This window comes from Muntiacus reevesi, chromosome 2 (assembly GCF_963930625.1).
Source record: "Muntiacus reevesi chromosome 2, mMunRee1.1, whole genome shotgun sequence".
Lineage (NCBI taxonomy): Eukaryota > Metazoa > Chordata > Mammalia > Artiodactyla > Cervidae > Muntiacus > Muntiacus reevesi.
The window spans coordinates 164,944,740-164,961,802 of record NC_089250.1 but is presented as its reverse complement, the minus strand read 5'-3'; the positions used below and the strand labels follow the sequence as shown (position 1 = coordinate 164,961,802).

At 49.5% G+C, this 17,063-nt stretch overlaps 1 protein-coding gene across 1 annotated transcript in view; it reads left to right on the top strand.

Annotated features, from left to right (window-relative positions):
- The window catches only part of CPXM2 (carboxypeptidase X, M14 family member 2), a 135,598-nt gene that overhangs the window by 25,625 nt on the left and 92,910 nt on the right, over positions 1 to 17,063 (top strand). Inside the window, exon 3 of the mRNA XM_065923497.1 lies at positions 6,683 to 6,792. Coding sequence (XP_065779569.1) covers positions 6,683 to 6,792 — 110 coding nt within the window. The remainder of the gene's footprint in view (positions 1 to 6,682; positions 6,793 to 17,063) is intronic.

Sequence of the window (17,063 nt, the reverse complement as noted above, 5' to 3'; positions counted from 1 at the left end):
CCTTCAGTCTTTCCCAGCATCAGGGTCTGGGCACGGCATGGCTCATAGCTTCATTGAATTATGCAAGCCCCTTCGCCAAGACAAGGCAGTGATCCATGAAGGGGACACATTTGCATAGTAAATACCTTTTTTGCACTCTTTGGCTTTCTTTTTCATTCAGTACTCATGCCTCTTAAGTAACAGATCTTCTTAAATTTAATGTAGACCAATCATCAATATTTCCTTTCTTACTTTTGTTTTATGTTTAAACCTATTTTTTAATGTACACGAAGATCATGAATTTATTTTTCTGTGTTATCTTGTAGCAATGAAATTTCTTTTGACATTACATATTTCCATTAAAATTACTTGACATAAATAAAAATTAAGTAATAGTAATTAATAGTGCATAGAAAAATTCATGAAGATGATACACAAGGGATTGCGGTTTGAGAAATGCTTTTTCAAACCAGTAATTTCTTTTTTGGCTTTATAAGCGATACGTAAAGAGCAGACTGTTAATTTTCCATGACGATGCAGACACAGTGATTGTTAGTTCTGTTGGATTGTAATACACTTTCATTCATTTACACAGGAAATATCAAGTGGGCTTTGGGATTCAGTGATGAGAACTCACAGTTTCTGCCCTGTGATATTCAGTGTGGTTTGTACCTTTTTTAGGATGAGGGGTAGGTGTTGGAAGAGGAGGTGTCTGGAGGGTTTGCAAGTGGGGCCACCACTGATCCGGGGCGGGAGCCACTATACTGCCTGCCGCTCTGGGCAGGCTCCAAGCATGAGAGGCTTCCACCAGCATGAGCTGATACCCTTTCCCCGAGAGTTTCCTCCACCTGTCCCCGGGGACCTGGGAGACAGAATCCTGGGTTTGTGTAGCCTTACAGGAAAACCAACTCACCGGAAAAGACCTTGATGCTGGGAAAGATTGAAGGCAAAAGGAAAAGGGGGTGGCAGAGGATGAGGTGGTTAGATAGCATCACTGACTCAATGGATGTGACTTGAGCAAACTCCGGGAGGTGGTGAAGAGCAGGAGAGCCTGGTGTGCTGCAGTTCATGAGGTCCACCAAGAGTCAGACACGACTTAGGGACTGAAAAGACAGGAAAAGGACACCAGCCAACCAGGTTCTGAGGGTATCAGAAGATTCATTTGGGAACTTTAAATTAGGGCCTGGGCCCTTCTGTCATCCCATGGATCACAGTCTCTGGGGAGCTGTCTGGGCATCTTTTTTTCCCTCCAGAAGATTTTTTTTTTTAAGTCATAGGATTTTTTTTTTTTAATTGGAGGGTAATAGTGTTGTGTTAGTTCCCGCTGTGCAACAACATGAATCAGCCGTGATGGTGTTGTTTGCTGTCCTTTAGTCACTCAGTCGCGTCTGACCCTTGTGGCCCCATGAACTGTAGCCCACCAGGTTCTTCTGTCCATGGGATTTCCCAGGCAAGAGTACTGGAGTGGGCTGCCATCCCTGTCTCTAGGGGATCTTCCCAACCCAGGGTTTGAACCCAAGTCTCCTGCACTGCAGGCAGATTCTTTATCCTTGAGCCCCCAGGGAAGCCCGAATCAGCTGTAAGTATCCATAGATCTCCTCCCTCTGAAGCCTGCGTCCCACTCCACCCCTCTAGGTCATCAGAGAGCACTGCGCTGACTTCCCTGTGGTGTACGGCAGCTGCTTTATAGGCGGGAGTGTGTGTATCAGCGCTACTCTCTCAGTTCTTCCTGTCTTGTCTTTCCCCCACTGTGTCCACATCTGTGTCTCTATTCCTGCCCTGCAAATAGGTCTGTCTTAGAGAGCGAAGTAACCCAGAAGATTCTGGTGTTGGCTCAGGGTGAGAACTGCTGTCTGGAAGAGTCCAGAAGTCAGGGAGGAGCTTTCCAAGGGTGATTAGATAAGGCTGGGATTAGCTCCTTTGCAAGACTCCAGGGGAAGCGCGCCCCTTGGGAAGTAAGCGACTTCTGGGACAGGCAAAGAGCCACCGCAAACACTTTTTCTCCAGGGCACCAGGCAGGGCCTCCACACACTTACTGATCAAAAGGAATGTGAGGTTCAGAAAGGCGAAGAAAGGAATGTCCTAAATCAGAGCTATTCGGTTTATAGGCGACCACGAAAGCAAAGTTCAGGATGGCTGTGAGCTGGCCCCTGGCAGTGCCTTCGAGGTCTCGGAGAATTCTTTGCTCTGTTTCCAGCAGACATCACTGCAGGCCAGAAGGCCTCAGACTCAGCTCCCCTCTGCCAACTGGTGAAGCCTGTCTCAGCACTACTTCCTGCCTTGCATGTGACCCCAAATGCCATCACGAAACTTGCATTTGTATCACATTCTGGAGTTTCCAAGTGAAAGAGAGGTAGTGCAAAGACTGTGCCTGGCGTTTTAGGTCACGCTTGACTTTCAAATTCTAACTCAGACACGTATGTGCTCAGTCACTTAGTCCTGTCTGACTCTTTGCGACCCCCTGGACTGTAGCTTGCCAGACTCCTCTGTGCATGGAATTTTCCAGGCAAGAATAATGGAGTGGGTTGCCATTACATCCTCTAGGGGATTCTCTCAACCCAGGGATCGAACCTGTGCCTCCAGTATCTTCTGCATTGGCAGGCAGATTCTTTACTACTGAGCCACCTGGGAAGTCCAACCGCTTAAGCTGCTTAACTCTGTAAGCTTCTTTGAGTCTTTGTTTGTGTGTAGAACGGGGATGGTATTGGCCATCTCTCATGGCCCTTGTGAAGGTTTAGTGTCAAAGTGTCTGCAGAGGCTCTGACTCACAGTGGTTACTTGCATTGCTCCCCAAGTCACTATCCTTTTAAAATCATTTTCCTGACTTGACTTTCATAACAGCCTTCCCTCCAGACAGATTGAGGGCTTGGGAGTGGGGTGTTGGGATTGATGCTTCGGACTCCGAATTCCAGCTTCTGCAGTCTGTTCTGACTGTGCCCTGTAACTTTTAGGTCACAGATTAAATGCCACGAACACTTCTGATTTGTTAAAGAGCTGTTATATGCATGTGGTAATCGGCAGGTTGATAATAATGAATCTATGCCATCGTGCATGCATGCTAAGTCACTTCAGTCGTGTCTGACTCTTTGCGACCCTATGGACGGTCACCCACCTGCAGGGCTCCTCTGTCCGTGGAATTCTCCAGGCAAGAACACTGGAGTGGATTGCCAGGCCCTGCTCCAGGGGATCTTCCTGACCCAGAGATCGAACCCACATCTCTTATGTCTCTTGCATTGGCAGGCAGCCACTAGCGCCACCTGGGAAGCATGCCGTGGTGGTGATGTCCATTTTGTAGAGTGGCTGCAATGCAAATAATTTTAGTTAGGGACAGATGTGATTGAGCGCATGTGCACTAGTCGGAGGGGAGGTGTAGAATGAGCAGAGGGTCCCCTCGTCGCCCACCTCCTGGGCACGGAGCGCAGACCCGGGAGGCAGGGCCCCCCCGTTCGGCACAGGGTGTTCTCAGAGAGCGGTGCTGCCTGGAAGAGAGAAGTCAAGTCATCTCTGATGACTGTCACTCTTCCCTTCAGATTATGACACATTTCCCGTCTCTAATTAATATTTTCCTCAAGTGTTCTTTTCACACTTTTTTTTTCCATGTTCTCCTCACCCACATGCTTCTCAGGATGAGAGTCTTTTTCCTCTTAGAAATAACACAAATGTGATTTGATGACAAAGGGTGGTGTTTGTTTTTGGAGGAAGAGCAGGGAGCTTTCTGGAGGGCTCTTCAGGGGCTATTGCTGGAACGAACTGACCCAGGAGTCCTGGCTGAATTACAGTCAGAGCCGCTTCAGTGCAGCCTGGCTGGGCCCTTAGATCACAGGGGCGGGGTGAAGAGCTGGGAGTGCGTTTCCCATTGATTTCAAGCACTCTTTAAGCCTGGTAATTACCTCCTCCATCGACATTATAATCTTGATGATAATACCAACATGTTGCACTCCAGCCAGGATGCCAGCGCTCTGCCTGGCCTTGTTTCTGATGGCAGAGATTTAAATCAGGCTTGGAAACACTAGCGTCGCCTCCATTTATTCGATCCTCAAGGCAGCACCCCTGACTTCCTCAGAAATATTTTCTAAAGATGAAGGAAAGTCCTGCTTGTCGGGTGGTGATATCACGATTGACAGCTCTTTGGATGGAGCCGAATGTATCTTTGAGAATTTAGAGCCAAAGGAATTCTTGCCTCTTGCTTCGACTTCGCATTGCTTATGGAGTTCCGTGGTGGGTCGAGTAGACTGGGGTCTTTTGGGGGCAGTCGTTGCACAGGGCACTCGGCTCTTATTGTACTGCGTGGCGTGTGTGTGTCTGTGTGTCTGTCACATTATTCCAACAGTGTGTTTCGCAGGAATCTGAGGTTATGATGGGAGGTGGGTAAATTTTCTAAGCACTTGTTTGAAGATACCCCTTTTTTGGCAGGGGTGGGGGGCAGGACAATATTTGGAGATTTTTTTTTTTAACTGTTTATTTTATATTGGAGTGTAGCCGATTAGCAGTGTGGGGATAGTTTCAGGCGCACAGCAGATGACTCAGCCGTCCATAAACCTGTGTCCACTGTCCCGCAAACTCCTCTCCCATCCAGGCTGCCACCGAGCGTTGACCAGAGTTCCCTGTGCTGTACCGCAGGTCCTTGTTGGCTATCCATTTAAAATACAGCCGTGTGTACGTATCTGTCTCAAACTCCCTGCCTATCCCTTCCCCCCACCCTTCCCCTCTGTTAAACCTAAGTTCATTGTCTAAGTCTGTGAGTCTGTTTCTGTTTTGTAAATAAGTCCCTTTGTATCATTTCTTGTTAGTTACCGTATATAAGGGATGTTATACAGTATTTGTCTTTCTCTGTGTGATTTATGAGGATGTCCTTTTGATTGTTGACAGATAGTGGGTTTCCCATGGCCCTTGCCCCAGCAGTTGCCAGGGAGAAGCCCCGTGTTAGGGTGATTGTCACTCTCGAGTCTCTGGGGAGTCGTGGACAAGACAGGAATTGTGGCTGGGATGGGGCCTCTTGGTTCCTTTCTCTCCCCTCTGCCCTTCTGGAGTTCGCTTTGAAGATGGCCGATTGATCCTGGAGGTTTTGTTTGGCTGTTTGCTTACTGCCTTGGGGGCTGTGTTGGCAGCGATCCCCTCCTGTGTCCAGGTCCAGGCAGCAACTGAGCGGCTGAAGTCCCATAGGTATCCCATCAAGGACCAAGAGGTGGCCTTGGCTGCTGGCCGGGTTTCTTAATCATCTGCATTGCTTTCTTTCCCCTTATTGTTCCATGTTTTGAGTGAATTCAAGGGGGAGGGGCAGCTTATTTTTGCTTATTTTGGATGTCAATAGACCCGCCACAAATCTTGAGAACCACCACGGGGCCGCCTGAAGCCTTCCGAGTCCTCAGGCAGCATGGAGCCGGTGATGAAATGTCACCTCCCTGGTGCGCTTTACCTCGCTGGGCACTAGTACTCTGCCTCTCTGTGCCAATCCAGGCAGCCTCCTGGTAGATACGGGCCGAGGAGCAGAGTGGCATCATTTCCTAGCCTGGAGCTGAGAACCTAGAGACTAGGATGTGAGGTGCACTCTGTCACTGGCAAGGATGTCACGGATGGTTCACCTCAAGTCTTGGGGCCTCAGTTTCCTCTGCTGAAAACTCAGGGGGAGGACTCGACAGCACCTCAGGTCCTGACAGGTCTGAATTCCTTTGACTGCAGTGCATGGGCCAACTTCCTTACCTGGTGCCTTCAGAGCATCTCCTGCAGTCAGTATGTTGCCAGCCTCCTTCAGCATCCCAAGACCAGAAGGGCCTTGCCCTGCAGGGGTCTGTCATGGATGGACAGACACCCCCGCATCCCCAGGTGTTCCCGGGATGCCCAGGAGGCACTCCCATCTCAGCAGTGACCCACGGGGCTTTTTAAAGTTACCTCTGTTACATCAGGGACTCCCAATGCTTCTTGTGGAAGTAGATTTTGCTCATTTCTACTCCCAAGTGTTTCTTTTCTTTCTCCAGAGTCAGATGTGAAGGGGAGAGCATTATTTGGTCATTTCCAGCCCCATGGCAGGGTGGGTGGTGAGACCAGCAACCCAGGAGTCAGGAGGCCCCCAGAGCTGCTGCTAAAGCTCGTATCCACAGGGACAGTGGGGTGGACTGGAATGATGGCCCAGGATCTGCCCACGTGCCAGCGTCAAATTCCAGGGGCAGCTTGGACTAAACTGTGTTGAGTAGCCATTCTCAGAATTACCAGTTTTGCCAGGAATGCAAGGCAATAGGGTTCGTTTTTTTTTTTTCTTCCTCTTTCTATTGCTGTGTTCATTAATATGCACAATACAAAGGCCAGAGTTGCTGAACCAAAACCATCAAGTTCTGATTAATATGCAGAACTCAGCCACGGGATCGCTCTGAAATTTCTAACCAATAACGCTCCCTGGCTGAGTCATTCAGCAGAAGGATCCTTAATTGGAAACAGCCTCAGACAGTAGCACGGAGAGCATCAGACAGAGGAATATTAGGGCAGAGACACCCAGAGAGGAAATGCCGACAAGAAAGAAAACTGGCATAACGTGGACGGTTGAATCAACAGTGTTTGTCCGGAAACACCAGGCGTACCAGTGAGTGGGCCTACACGGAGCTGGGGCTTAGGGGACAGACAGAGAGGCAGGTGGCCAGATTTCTCAAAATCAGAAAGTTCGTTTCTGTCCATGTCTGTCCTTGTTTTTAATGAGCATTGTCCTTTCCAGGTTGCCCACCTCTTGGTCTGGAAACCTTAAAAATCACAGACTTCCAGCTCCATGCATCCACTTCCAAGCGCTACGGCCTGGGGGCCCATCGGGGGAGACTCAACATCCAGGTACCCACACCGAGGGGAGGATTCAGGCTGCACCGCTAGTGGCTCTGGCCACTGACATGGCGATGGTTCATTGAGCTTGGGGCAGGCTCCGTGCCTGGCATTTAAAATGAATCAGCTCTAGTTCTCACGACAGGGAGGAGCTTGCTGCTTAATCCGCATCGTATAGAGAAAGAGCCCTGAGACTCAGGACACGTGTCTTCTCCAGAGACTAGTTAGTAAAAAGGATGCTGCCGGTTCCTGGGCCCAGCTTGGATCACCTGCATGTGATCTGTGTGGAAAGGACAGGCGGGGACACTGACCGCCTGTGACCTTGGGCAGGCAATGACCTTGGTCCTCTCTCGCCTCCCTGCTAGTGTTTCTCATCTCACCACACACATCTCTTCCAGCCTCTTCTGTGTCTCCTTCTGTCATGTTCTGCCAGCTCAAACCCTTAGTGGCGCTCATCATGTCTGGTCTCCCCGCCTCCGCCGAGGCTCAAAGGCCTCTATCACCTTCGCCCTGAGTGCTGTCAAGGTCCTGCTCCTGGGAGGTGGGGTCCTCCTGGCTCCCTTTGTGCACTGAGCACTTCTTGGCTGCAGGCCTTTTCCCACGCAGGTCCCCTGCCTGCACCTCCTTGCTCGCCACTTTGTCCAAGCAATGTAAACTCTGGTTCATCCACTGCATTGCATGCTCACGTTCCTCTAACATCATACATGTAGCCATTAAGCACTGCAGATTTATTCTCCTAGAGTCCTGGAGGATAGACATCTCACTGGGCTCAAATCAAGGTACGGGCAGGACTGCGTTCCTCTCTGAGGCTCTCGGGGAGAATCATTTCTTTTCCTGGTCCGGCTTCTCTGGACGCACACATCCCTTCCTCTAAGCCAGCGCTGGCAGGTCGAGTCCTCCTCAGGCTGCCGTCTCTCTGGTTCTCTCTTCTGTCTCCCTCTTCTGCTTTTCAGTTGTTCAGTTCAATTGCTCAGTCGTGTCTGACTCTTTGTGACCCCATGGGCTGCAGCACTCCAGGCCTCCCTGTCCATCGCCAGCTCCCAGAGTTTACTCGGGCTCACGTCTATCCAGTCGGTGATGCCAACCAACCATCTCATCCTCTGTCATCCGCTTCTCCTTCCGCCTTCAATCTTTCCCAGCATCAGGGTCTTTTCAACTTTTAAGGACCCTTATGAGTACATTGAACCCATCTGGATAACCCAGGACCATCTCCCAATCCCAAGCAACCTTGGCTGCATCTGCAGCCTTCATTTCCCTTTGTCACAGAACCTTGAGGATTCACAGCTTCCAGGATGAGCATGTGGACATCTTTGTCGGGGAGGGGGCATCACTCTGCCAACCCATCTCGGATGCCTTTTTCCTCCTCTTCCAACTCCAGCCGATCCGCCTCTTCTCAACTTGGCATTTGATCCCATGCCATCCTGTGTGTTTCTCCAGGAGCGTCGTTCCCTAATATTTTTGCAGTGTTTCCCCAACTGATGCATAACTGTGTGTGGTTTCCAAACCCTTTGGTACGTGAACCATCTCAGCCAGCCTCCTGGCAGGAGGTGGTCCTTTCACGCCCACAGTGGGGGGGGGCGGGTGGTGCACCAAGGCTGCATTCACAGCTTCCAAGTGGCAGAGCTGACATCTTTTTCCCCCGGTGGTCACTGTAAACGTGCCGCAGGGGGCTGCCGTGCAAGAGTGGACCAGCTGCCTTCCCAGGGAGCCCCTGGGCTTGATAGGGGGACATCTGAGTGGAGTTCTGACGCCAAGCTCTCTTCCTTCCTCTTGACCGCGTCAGGCTGCATCCCTGCTTCTCAGTTCAGATTCGGTAACACGAACTTTTATGAAATCTAAAGTTGTTTTAAAAATACCCATTAAAAAAAACCAAACAGCTGTTAAGAAAATATTTGGTTGTGTACAGCGGAACACTGTTTTACCAGGGGGTGAACTTTCAAAATTTAAACGGGTGTAAGTGTTAATAACTCAAGGGCCCCCAACACCCTGCACAGGCCGAAGTCCAGCAAGTAAATAAAATCAGACTCGAGCAGGGGGCTGCATCCAGATGGGAGTGGGGCTGCCTCCTGCATCACTCAGAGCTGTCATCTGGTGTCTCTGATTCCTTCTCTAGAAATGAAGTCATCCTTCATTAAAGAGGAAGCGTTCACATTGATAGCTCAGCTGGTAAAGAATCCGCCTGTGATGCAGGAGACCTGGGTTCGATCCCTGGGTCAGGAAGATCCCCTGGAGGAGGGAACAGCCACCCACTCCACTATTCTGGCCTGGAGAATCCCATGGACAGAGAAGCCTGGAAGGCTATAGTCCATGGGGTTGCAAAGAGCCAGACGTGGCCAAGCGACCTTGATATTCACATTGATCCACGCTTCCAGTCAGAAGTGGAGAGGCCCAGCTAGTCCTAAATTTTTGGGGTGAGGGTGGAGGATGGGAGCTGTGTGCTTCCCAGTGAGCTGAGTGGACAGGTTGAGTGTATCCCAGTCAGGCAGGCTGAGTTCAGTCTTGGCCTTGACACCTAGAGATTTTGGGACCTTTGACATAATTACCTCACGTCTCTTGAGCCTTAGCTGTCGCATCAGAAACGTGGGAGTCCAAAGCACTCCCTGGATTCCTTGAGCAGTGAAATTGGCTGATTTATAGTCAGTGAAGTTAAGTGTGATTTATCCCTGGTGGCTCAGTGGCAAAGAATCTGCCTGCCAATGCAGAAGGCACAGGTTTGATCCCTGGGTCAGGAAGACCCCCTGGAGAAGGAAATGGCAACCCACTCCTGTGTTCTTGCCTGGAGAATCCCACGGACAGGGGAGCCGGTGGGCTACAGTCCATGGTGTCATGAAGAGTCCGACATGACTTAGCGACTCGACAACAACAGCAGTTTTACAGCATTTACTGGATTGTCTCACTCCTCTGCTGAAGCTGCAAGGACCCCCTTTGGCAGGTTCCACCTTCTAGAATTAGTGCCACATGAAGCATGGTTGCATCCCGACAGGTGCCCCGGAATGCATCTTCCCACACATGCAGGTGGAGTGCTGTTTAAAAATAACCACATCTTGTCTCACATCTGAGTGTTTGGTAGGCGTGTCAAGCTAATGGGATTTTATGTGTGAGAAACAGCAAGGTTTTGGCATTAGAAACCATATTTAAATGCATTTAGCGCAGGAGGTAAGCAAGGTCAGTCCAGCCCTTCGCTGCTCTGGCTCTGTGAGCATGAATGTGGTCCACTCAGAATGCAGGCTCGGCATGCGCCCTGGCCCTTCTGCTAACGAGCTGAGGGGCTTTAGGCAAGATGCTCACCTTTGCTAACTTCTTGGAATATGAAGATTAAAAGGAGGAAGAAAGAGAATTGTCCTCCTTGATTCTCAAATGCCATTTTCCTTCCCATTAGATCCATTTCCTCACCTGACCATTTTGAAGTACCCTTTATGTACCAGAACTGGGTGGCCGTAAAAACAGAGAAGAAAAACTCCTGTTTTTTCCATTTCCCCAAGATGCCTCGGTCTCCAGCAAGAAGGAGACTAGGAATCGACTCTGATGGTTAATGGTGCTGTGCTGGGTACTTTTCCTGTTTCATTTATTCCTTGACATGTGACAAGGACTGTTATTCTTATCACCTCTGTCTCTAAGAAAGCAGCTACACGGATCGGTGGAGTAACTTGGTTAAGATTTCTCAGGAGAGGAAGGATGTGACTCCAAGCTGCTTTAAACCTGGATCTGTGGCTCCCAATGACCCCATAAAACTGCCCAAACCAACAGCTCAAGTGTTCTAGGCCCCTCTGGATGCTTATTAAGCCACGTGCCAGTCACTCTTCTGACCATTATCTCGCATTGATTTCCTGGGTGGTTGCCCTCTTCAGGTTGTGTGAATCACGTTTGTCCGAGATTCCCACACTGTTTGGGCACCGCGTCTGCACATACGTGTATGCCTGCTGCCGTGCCAAGGGCACTGTGACTGCCGTGAATGATGGCGTTGTGACCCAGAGGTAGCGTTGGTCCGTGTACCAGTTTGGCCAGTGCATCAGTGTCTTACAGGACCGGGTACCAGCCCTGATCCCAGAGCACCATCCACACAGCTGTGGGCAGAAGCCTCCGAAGAACTCAGTCCTGTCCATAGTGCTCGTCACTCGGTGCCACCCTGGCTCAGGATGGCCATGTGGTCCACCCTGGGGTGTTTGCTGCTCAGGTCCTTTGCCCGTTTAGCCGTTGTGCCCCCAACCCACCAGCTTCCATGCTTCTCTACACTCTGTTCTATCATACTGCTTTCACCATGTTTTTTTAAGGTCAAATCCTATCATTTAATGATAGAGTTAAATGATATTAAATTTTATTAAATTTTTTAAAATTTAAAGTTTATTAACTTCTTTTTCTTAGCAATTTAACATGTCTCCTTACCAGAACTAATTTTTTTTTTAGAGTTGATTGAGTTTTTTTGTTCTTCTGATTACAGAGCTGCATAGATTTTGAACCTTATTTTTTTCCTGTGAGCTTGGTTTTTATGAGTGCAAGATTTTGCAGACTAAGCGTTCGCTTCTGCAGTTTACGCATTCACTGGATTGCATTTTCCATGTTACAGCAGAAACACCTATCCCTGTGTTAGTTTGTTGGAAAGTGCAGTGCAGTGCAAGTTGTCTCCACCTCTTTGTGACCCTGTGGACTGTACAGTCCATGGAATTCTCCAGGCCAGAATACTGGAGTGGGTAGCCTTTCCCTTCTCCAGGGTATCTTCCCAACCCAGGGATTGAACCCAGGTCTCCTGCATTGCAGGCAGATTCTTTACCAGCTGAGCCACAAGGGAAGCCCAGGAATACTGGAGTGGGTAGACTATCCCTTCTCCAGTAGATCTTCCCGACCCAGGAATCGAACCAGGGTCTCCTGCATTGCAGGTGGATTCTTTACCAACTAAGCTATAAGTTCGTTGGGGGCTGCTATAAAAACCTGCCATACACCAGGTGACTTATAAACAACACAGGTTTATTTCTCACAGTTCTGGCGGCTGGAAAGTTTAAGATCAAGGTCCTGGCATATTTGGTGTCTGGTGACAGCCTGCTTCCTGGTTCCTAGATGACTGTCTTCTGTGTCCTTAGGAGGTGGAAGGGCAGTGTCTCAGGGTCTCTTTTAGAAAAGCACTGATCTCAACCCCTGGGTGAACACCGGGAGATGGTGGAGGACCGGGAGGCCTGGGTGCTGCAGTCCATGGGGTTGCAAAGGTCGGGCAGGACTTAGTGACTGAGCAACAGCAATCTCACTCAAAAGGGCTCCACCTTTGTAACCTAATCGCTTCCCAAAGGTCCCAAAAACTATCACCTTGGAGGTTAGCTTTCCACATATGAGTGTTGAGGGAACATATGCATTCAGTCTATAGCTTTCTCTTGTCCTCATTTTAAGCATGAGACTTCGACAGATTAAAAACACCTTATAATTCAACTTCTAAATTCTCCTTTTTACAAGTGGAGTTTTGCTTGTGTCAATTTAATAATATAAGCTCAGAGGAGAAGCCCAGATGTACGTTTCACAGGTATACTGACACAAAAGAGAGCTTCAGGAATTCAAGGGAGGGGTCCAGTTCATCAGGATAGTCTTACCCAGGTTTAGTCTGGCAGTATCCCAGGGTCCTTTTCTACTAACTCACTTGTGAGGCTGTCTGTGGTCTCATTTAGAAACAATCATTGGCTTCTTCTGCTCTGGGACCAGTCACAGGCAGATTGGAAATTAACATCCCAGATCTCGAAGAGAAAGTCTCGGTAATGACCTCTAAAATCACACTTGGAGCATTTGTCTGCCTGTGCTTGGTCTTAGGAGATAGCCCTGTGTTCAAGTGGGTCATTTAACAGTAGCCATTGTCTGTCCTGTCCCCACAGAATCCTCTAAGGACCCTGAGAGATTTTCCATGGCTCGTAAATTCAGCAAGATGGTGTCAGAGACAGCGCTACTCTTTGATATATCCCACCACCACTCTTATTGGTAGCAAAGCCTTGAGCAGCTTATGGCAGCACTTGCATTTCAAAGGGCCAGGTTTCGGTTTCATTCTTAAAACTCTAAAATGATGGTAAGTATAAACCTGACATGTGATCCGAAGAAATGAAATACTGAGAGCCTGATTGGACCTCAGGGTGTCATTGTGATTCCTGCCAATAATCAGGAATGTAAGAGGTTGACATTCTGATCAGAGTTTTGAAGAAAGAGCTGATGTTTTGAGGTCACAGGGAAAAACATGGAACATCAACACCTTCAGATGTCTTTGTGATGCCCGGTCGTCATTTGATTCTCTCTGGCCCATGACTTGTCTCATGTGTGTTAGCTGTCTTTCATGAGGAAGTCTGGTTATAATAATAGCATCTGTCTGAGCCACTTCTCAGAACCGCTGGAATGAAACCCAACTCCTCTTGGAAGTCATTCTATTCAAAGAATTCTACAGAGCATCCAGATCCTGATATTAGAACCCATTGCCAATGTTCTGATCATCTTTTTACCTGAAATGAGGTATAGGCCATGAAGATGGTCGATGCCCATGGCTTCAGATATGTGAAAGTGAAAGTCACTCAGTTGTGTCCGACTGTTTGCGACCCCATGGACTGTCCTTGGAATTCTCCAGGCCAGAATACTGGAGTGGGTAGCCTTTCCCTTCTCCAGGGGATCTTCCCAATCCAGGGATCAAACCCAGGTCTCCCACATTGCAGGCGGATTCTTTACCAGCTGAGCCATGAAGGAAGCCCGATATACCCACGGGGAGTTGAGTACAGAGCACTGAACCAGTTTTTATCCTGGTGTTGAAGTTCAGGAGGGTGAGCACATCCCACATGTCTGTCTGCCAGTCCTCTTGGGCCCTGGTGGCACCCGGTGGCCACCCTGGCCGAATATGCATGCATGCTTGCTCAGTCCCTTCAGGCATGTCTGACTCTTTGCAACCCCATGAACTGTAGCCCACTGGGCTCCTCTGTCCATGGGATTCTCCATCAAGAATACTCGAGTAGGTTGCCTTGCCCTTCTCCGGGGGAGCTTCCCGACCCACGGATCGAACCCACGTCTCTTACATCTCCTGTACTGGCAGGCAGATTCTTTACCACTAATGCCACGTGGGAAGCCCCATCTGGCCAAAACTGGAGACCACGTTTAACTTGTGGACACCACCCAGGGCTGCTCTGTTTTCTCAGGCATCGCCCTGGGCACCCCGACTCCTGTCTGACGCTGGAATCATTTGCACTCAGGGTCTTCGGAGCCCAAAGCTTGTCTGTTCCTTCACACTGTCCCGGTTCTCCGGATGACAGCCTCTCATTTCTTTCTGGTTGCACAGAACTGTCCTCTAAGCCAACAAGCCCTCCCTGGGGGCTGTTTACGTGCTGGGTGCTGCAGAGGCAAAAGTCACAGTGGGTATAGTATCCAAACCCAAGAATGTCATGTTTGTTCCCAGAAGGGGATTTTGTTCTATGTCTGGCTTCAAGAAACAGTCTGGGACACGATGTCCGGATGCCAGGATGCTGGAATTTGGGGTATTTGGATTTTTATGGGAATAACAGGACCAAATATTTTAAATCATGACTTTCGGAAAATTCAAAGTGAGAATTTACCATAATGAGATTGAGGTGCTATTGTCATTCTTGGTCGCATCCTGAAGGCAAGTAGAGTGAAAAGAACTAGGCTCAGAGCAGGGTAAGGAGGACAAGGGAGCCCCACGGAGCAGAGATGCCGGGCTGGAGTGTCTCAGTCCGTTCTGAAACCACTAACCCCCTGGTGCCACTTGCCATCTGAATTTTTTCTTTACTATTTTACTAAATTGCACTAAATCGTTATTTTATTTCATCTTCAGTGTACTCAGAGGGAAACTCTGGTTTAGAGAAGAGGAACTGAAGTCAGGGGCTGAGCGACATGCCCAAACCCGATACTTAGTAAGCTCAGAACCGAGATGCAGAGGGAAGGGCTTTCCGTGCCCCTTTCTTTGCATCTCAGGTGCCCACGGGAAGGTTCAGCTTGTGGTCTCCTCCAGCACTGCCCCCCCATCTTCTGACTCATCTCCCTGATCGCTGAGTCTCCTAGTACCACCCTGGCAGGACCCAGAGAAGTTGAGTAGTGTCAACAGTCGTCCCCATGGGGCCTCATGTCCGTTCAGCTGGCAGAAGCCACTGTACCTTCTCAGATGATGCCTCGTGAGGATGGGCCCTCTGGGCTGTGAGCCCAGCTGCTGTCTCCTGGGCACATACGGTTGGGAGCCAGGAGTCCAGGCCCTTCTGAGCTAGGGTTTCAGTGGACACAGCACACACTGCCCAGGCAGAGAAGACTTGTGTGAAGAGAGGATGAAAGACAGGGAGGGGAGAGGAGGCGTGGAAGACAGATCAGAGCAGAGTTGTTCTCATCTTCGCTCATTTCATTCAAAACCCCGCCTCTTGGGAACCTTGCTGGTGCTAGGCAGGCGCTGTCAGACGTCCTGGGGAGACAATGGTGAACAAAACCAGAAGCGCTCTCTAATCTTTTAGCAGATATTTAAGGAAGGCCTTCTGTGTGCTGGGTCCTGTCCTAGGTCCTTGGGATGCCTTCGTGACCAAAACAGAGATCCTCGCCATCTGACAACTTACAATTGAGTGGGAGTTGTTCAGTCCCTAAGTGGTGTCTGACTGTTGTCGGACCCCGTGGACTGCAGCACGCCAGGCTTCCCTGTCCGTCACCATCTCCCAGAGTTTGCTCAGATTCGTGCCCGTTGAGTCGGTGATGCCATCCAGCCATCTCATCCTCTGTCGCCCCCTCTCCTCCTGCCCTCAATCTTTCCCAGCATCAGGGTCTTTTCCAATGAGTCGCCTCTTGTCATCAGGTGGCCGAAAGAGTCACATAAAAGCAAGAAATGTAACAGGATTTTTATAGTATTTCAAAAAGTGATAAGTATGACAAATGTATAGCCAGCAGGGGGTCGGGAGGGCCACCTCTGGGGAGGGGTCAGGTTATAGTTAAAGGTGATCAAGGTCAGGTTTCAGAAGGTAATATTTGGGCCAGGTTGGCTTAAGGATCAGCAGGGGATGGGGTAGCTGTGGGAGGAGCATTCCGGCAGTGGGAGTGACGTGAGTGTCTTGTGGTGACAACAGGCTGGACATCAGCTGTTAACAGGGAGCAGGGCGGCTGGGGCCCAGAGACTGCAGAGGGCAGTCGCCAGCCCAGACGTCACTCTGGGGGGACTTTGACTTTTACTCTCGAGCCAATTGAGGGGCCGTGGAAAGGTTTGGGGTGCAGGAATGCTATGCTCTGCTTTGCAAGTGCGAAGGAGTAACCCAGTCTCTGTGTTGACTTAGGGGAGCAGGCGTCAAAGCAGGGGGCCTGGGAGGGGTGATGCTCAGCACCCCACATGAGCGGTGATGCTGGCTTTGGCCAAGCCAGGGGTGTGGAGGCAGTGAGAAGTGGTTGGGTTTTGGCTATTTTGAAAGCAGGCTTTTCTGACGAGGAGGAGAATGAGGTTCGGATGCGAGAGAGAAAAAGAGGAGTCCAGGATGCCTCCTCCAGTGTTATTTTGGCCTTGGGTCATGAAATGGGGAAATGAAATTATTTTGAAAAAAATCTCATGGGTGAGATCACCCAGTGGGAACCTGTGATGAATACGCAGAAGGAGAGGACCAGGTACATTAGCTCCGGGGGCCTCCGTAGCAAAGTGTCACAAACAGTGTAAGGCAACAGGAATTTATTCTCTCACAATTCCAGAGGCTGGAAGTCTGAAATCAAAGTGCTTATAGGTCTGAACTCCCTCTTAAGCTACTAGTAGAGGATCCTTCCTTGCCTCTTCCAGCTGCCAGTCCCCAGGCATCCCAGGATGGGTGTTCCTGGCTTGTAGTGGCATTTCTCCAGTCTGCCTCTGCGGTCACAGGTGGTCTCCCTCCTACATCATCTCTCATCTCTGTGTGTCTGTCTCCATAACCAGAATTCCCCTTCTTCCAAAGACACCAGTCATCAGGTTTAGGCCCTCATCTTCACCTGCTAATTTCATCTGCAACAACCCTGTTCCCAAATAAGATCACCTTCTGAGGTTCCAGGGATTAGAGAGTGAACCTATGTTTTTGGAGGATATAATCCAACCATAACAGCATGGTTTTGTATACACAACAAACCTGCCTCAATCTAGAGATTTGGAACACTTCCCTGAGGATGGGCTACAAGATTTGAAGCAGGATTAAAACTTAAGAGTTTATCAGACAAAGAGTTGACTGAGGGGACAGGAGAGAATTCCCAGTTGAAGGGAACAGTGTGTGCAAAGGCCTTGTGGTGGAGGGAACATGTTATATTTGAAGAACTAAAGCAAAGCCAGTGTGACTGGAGCTGTG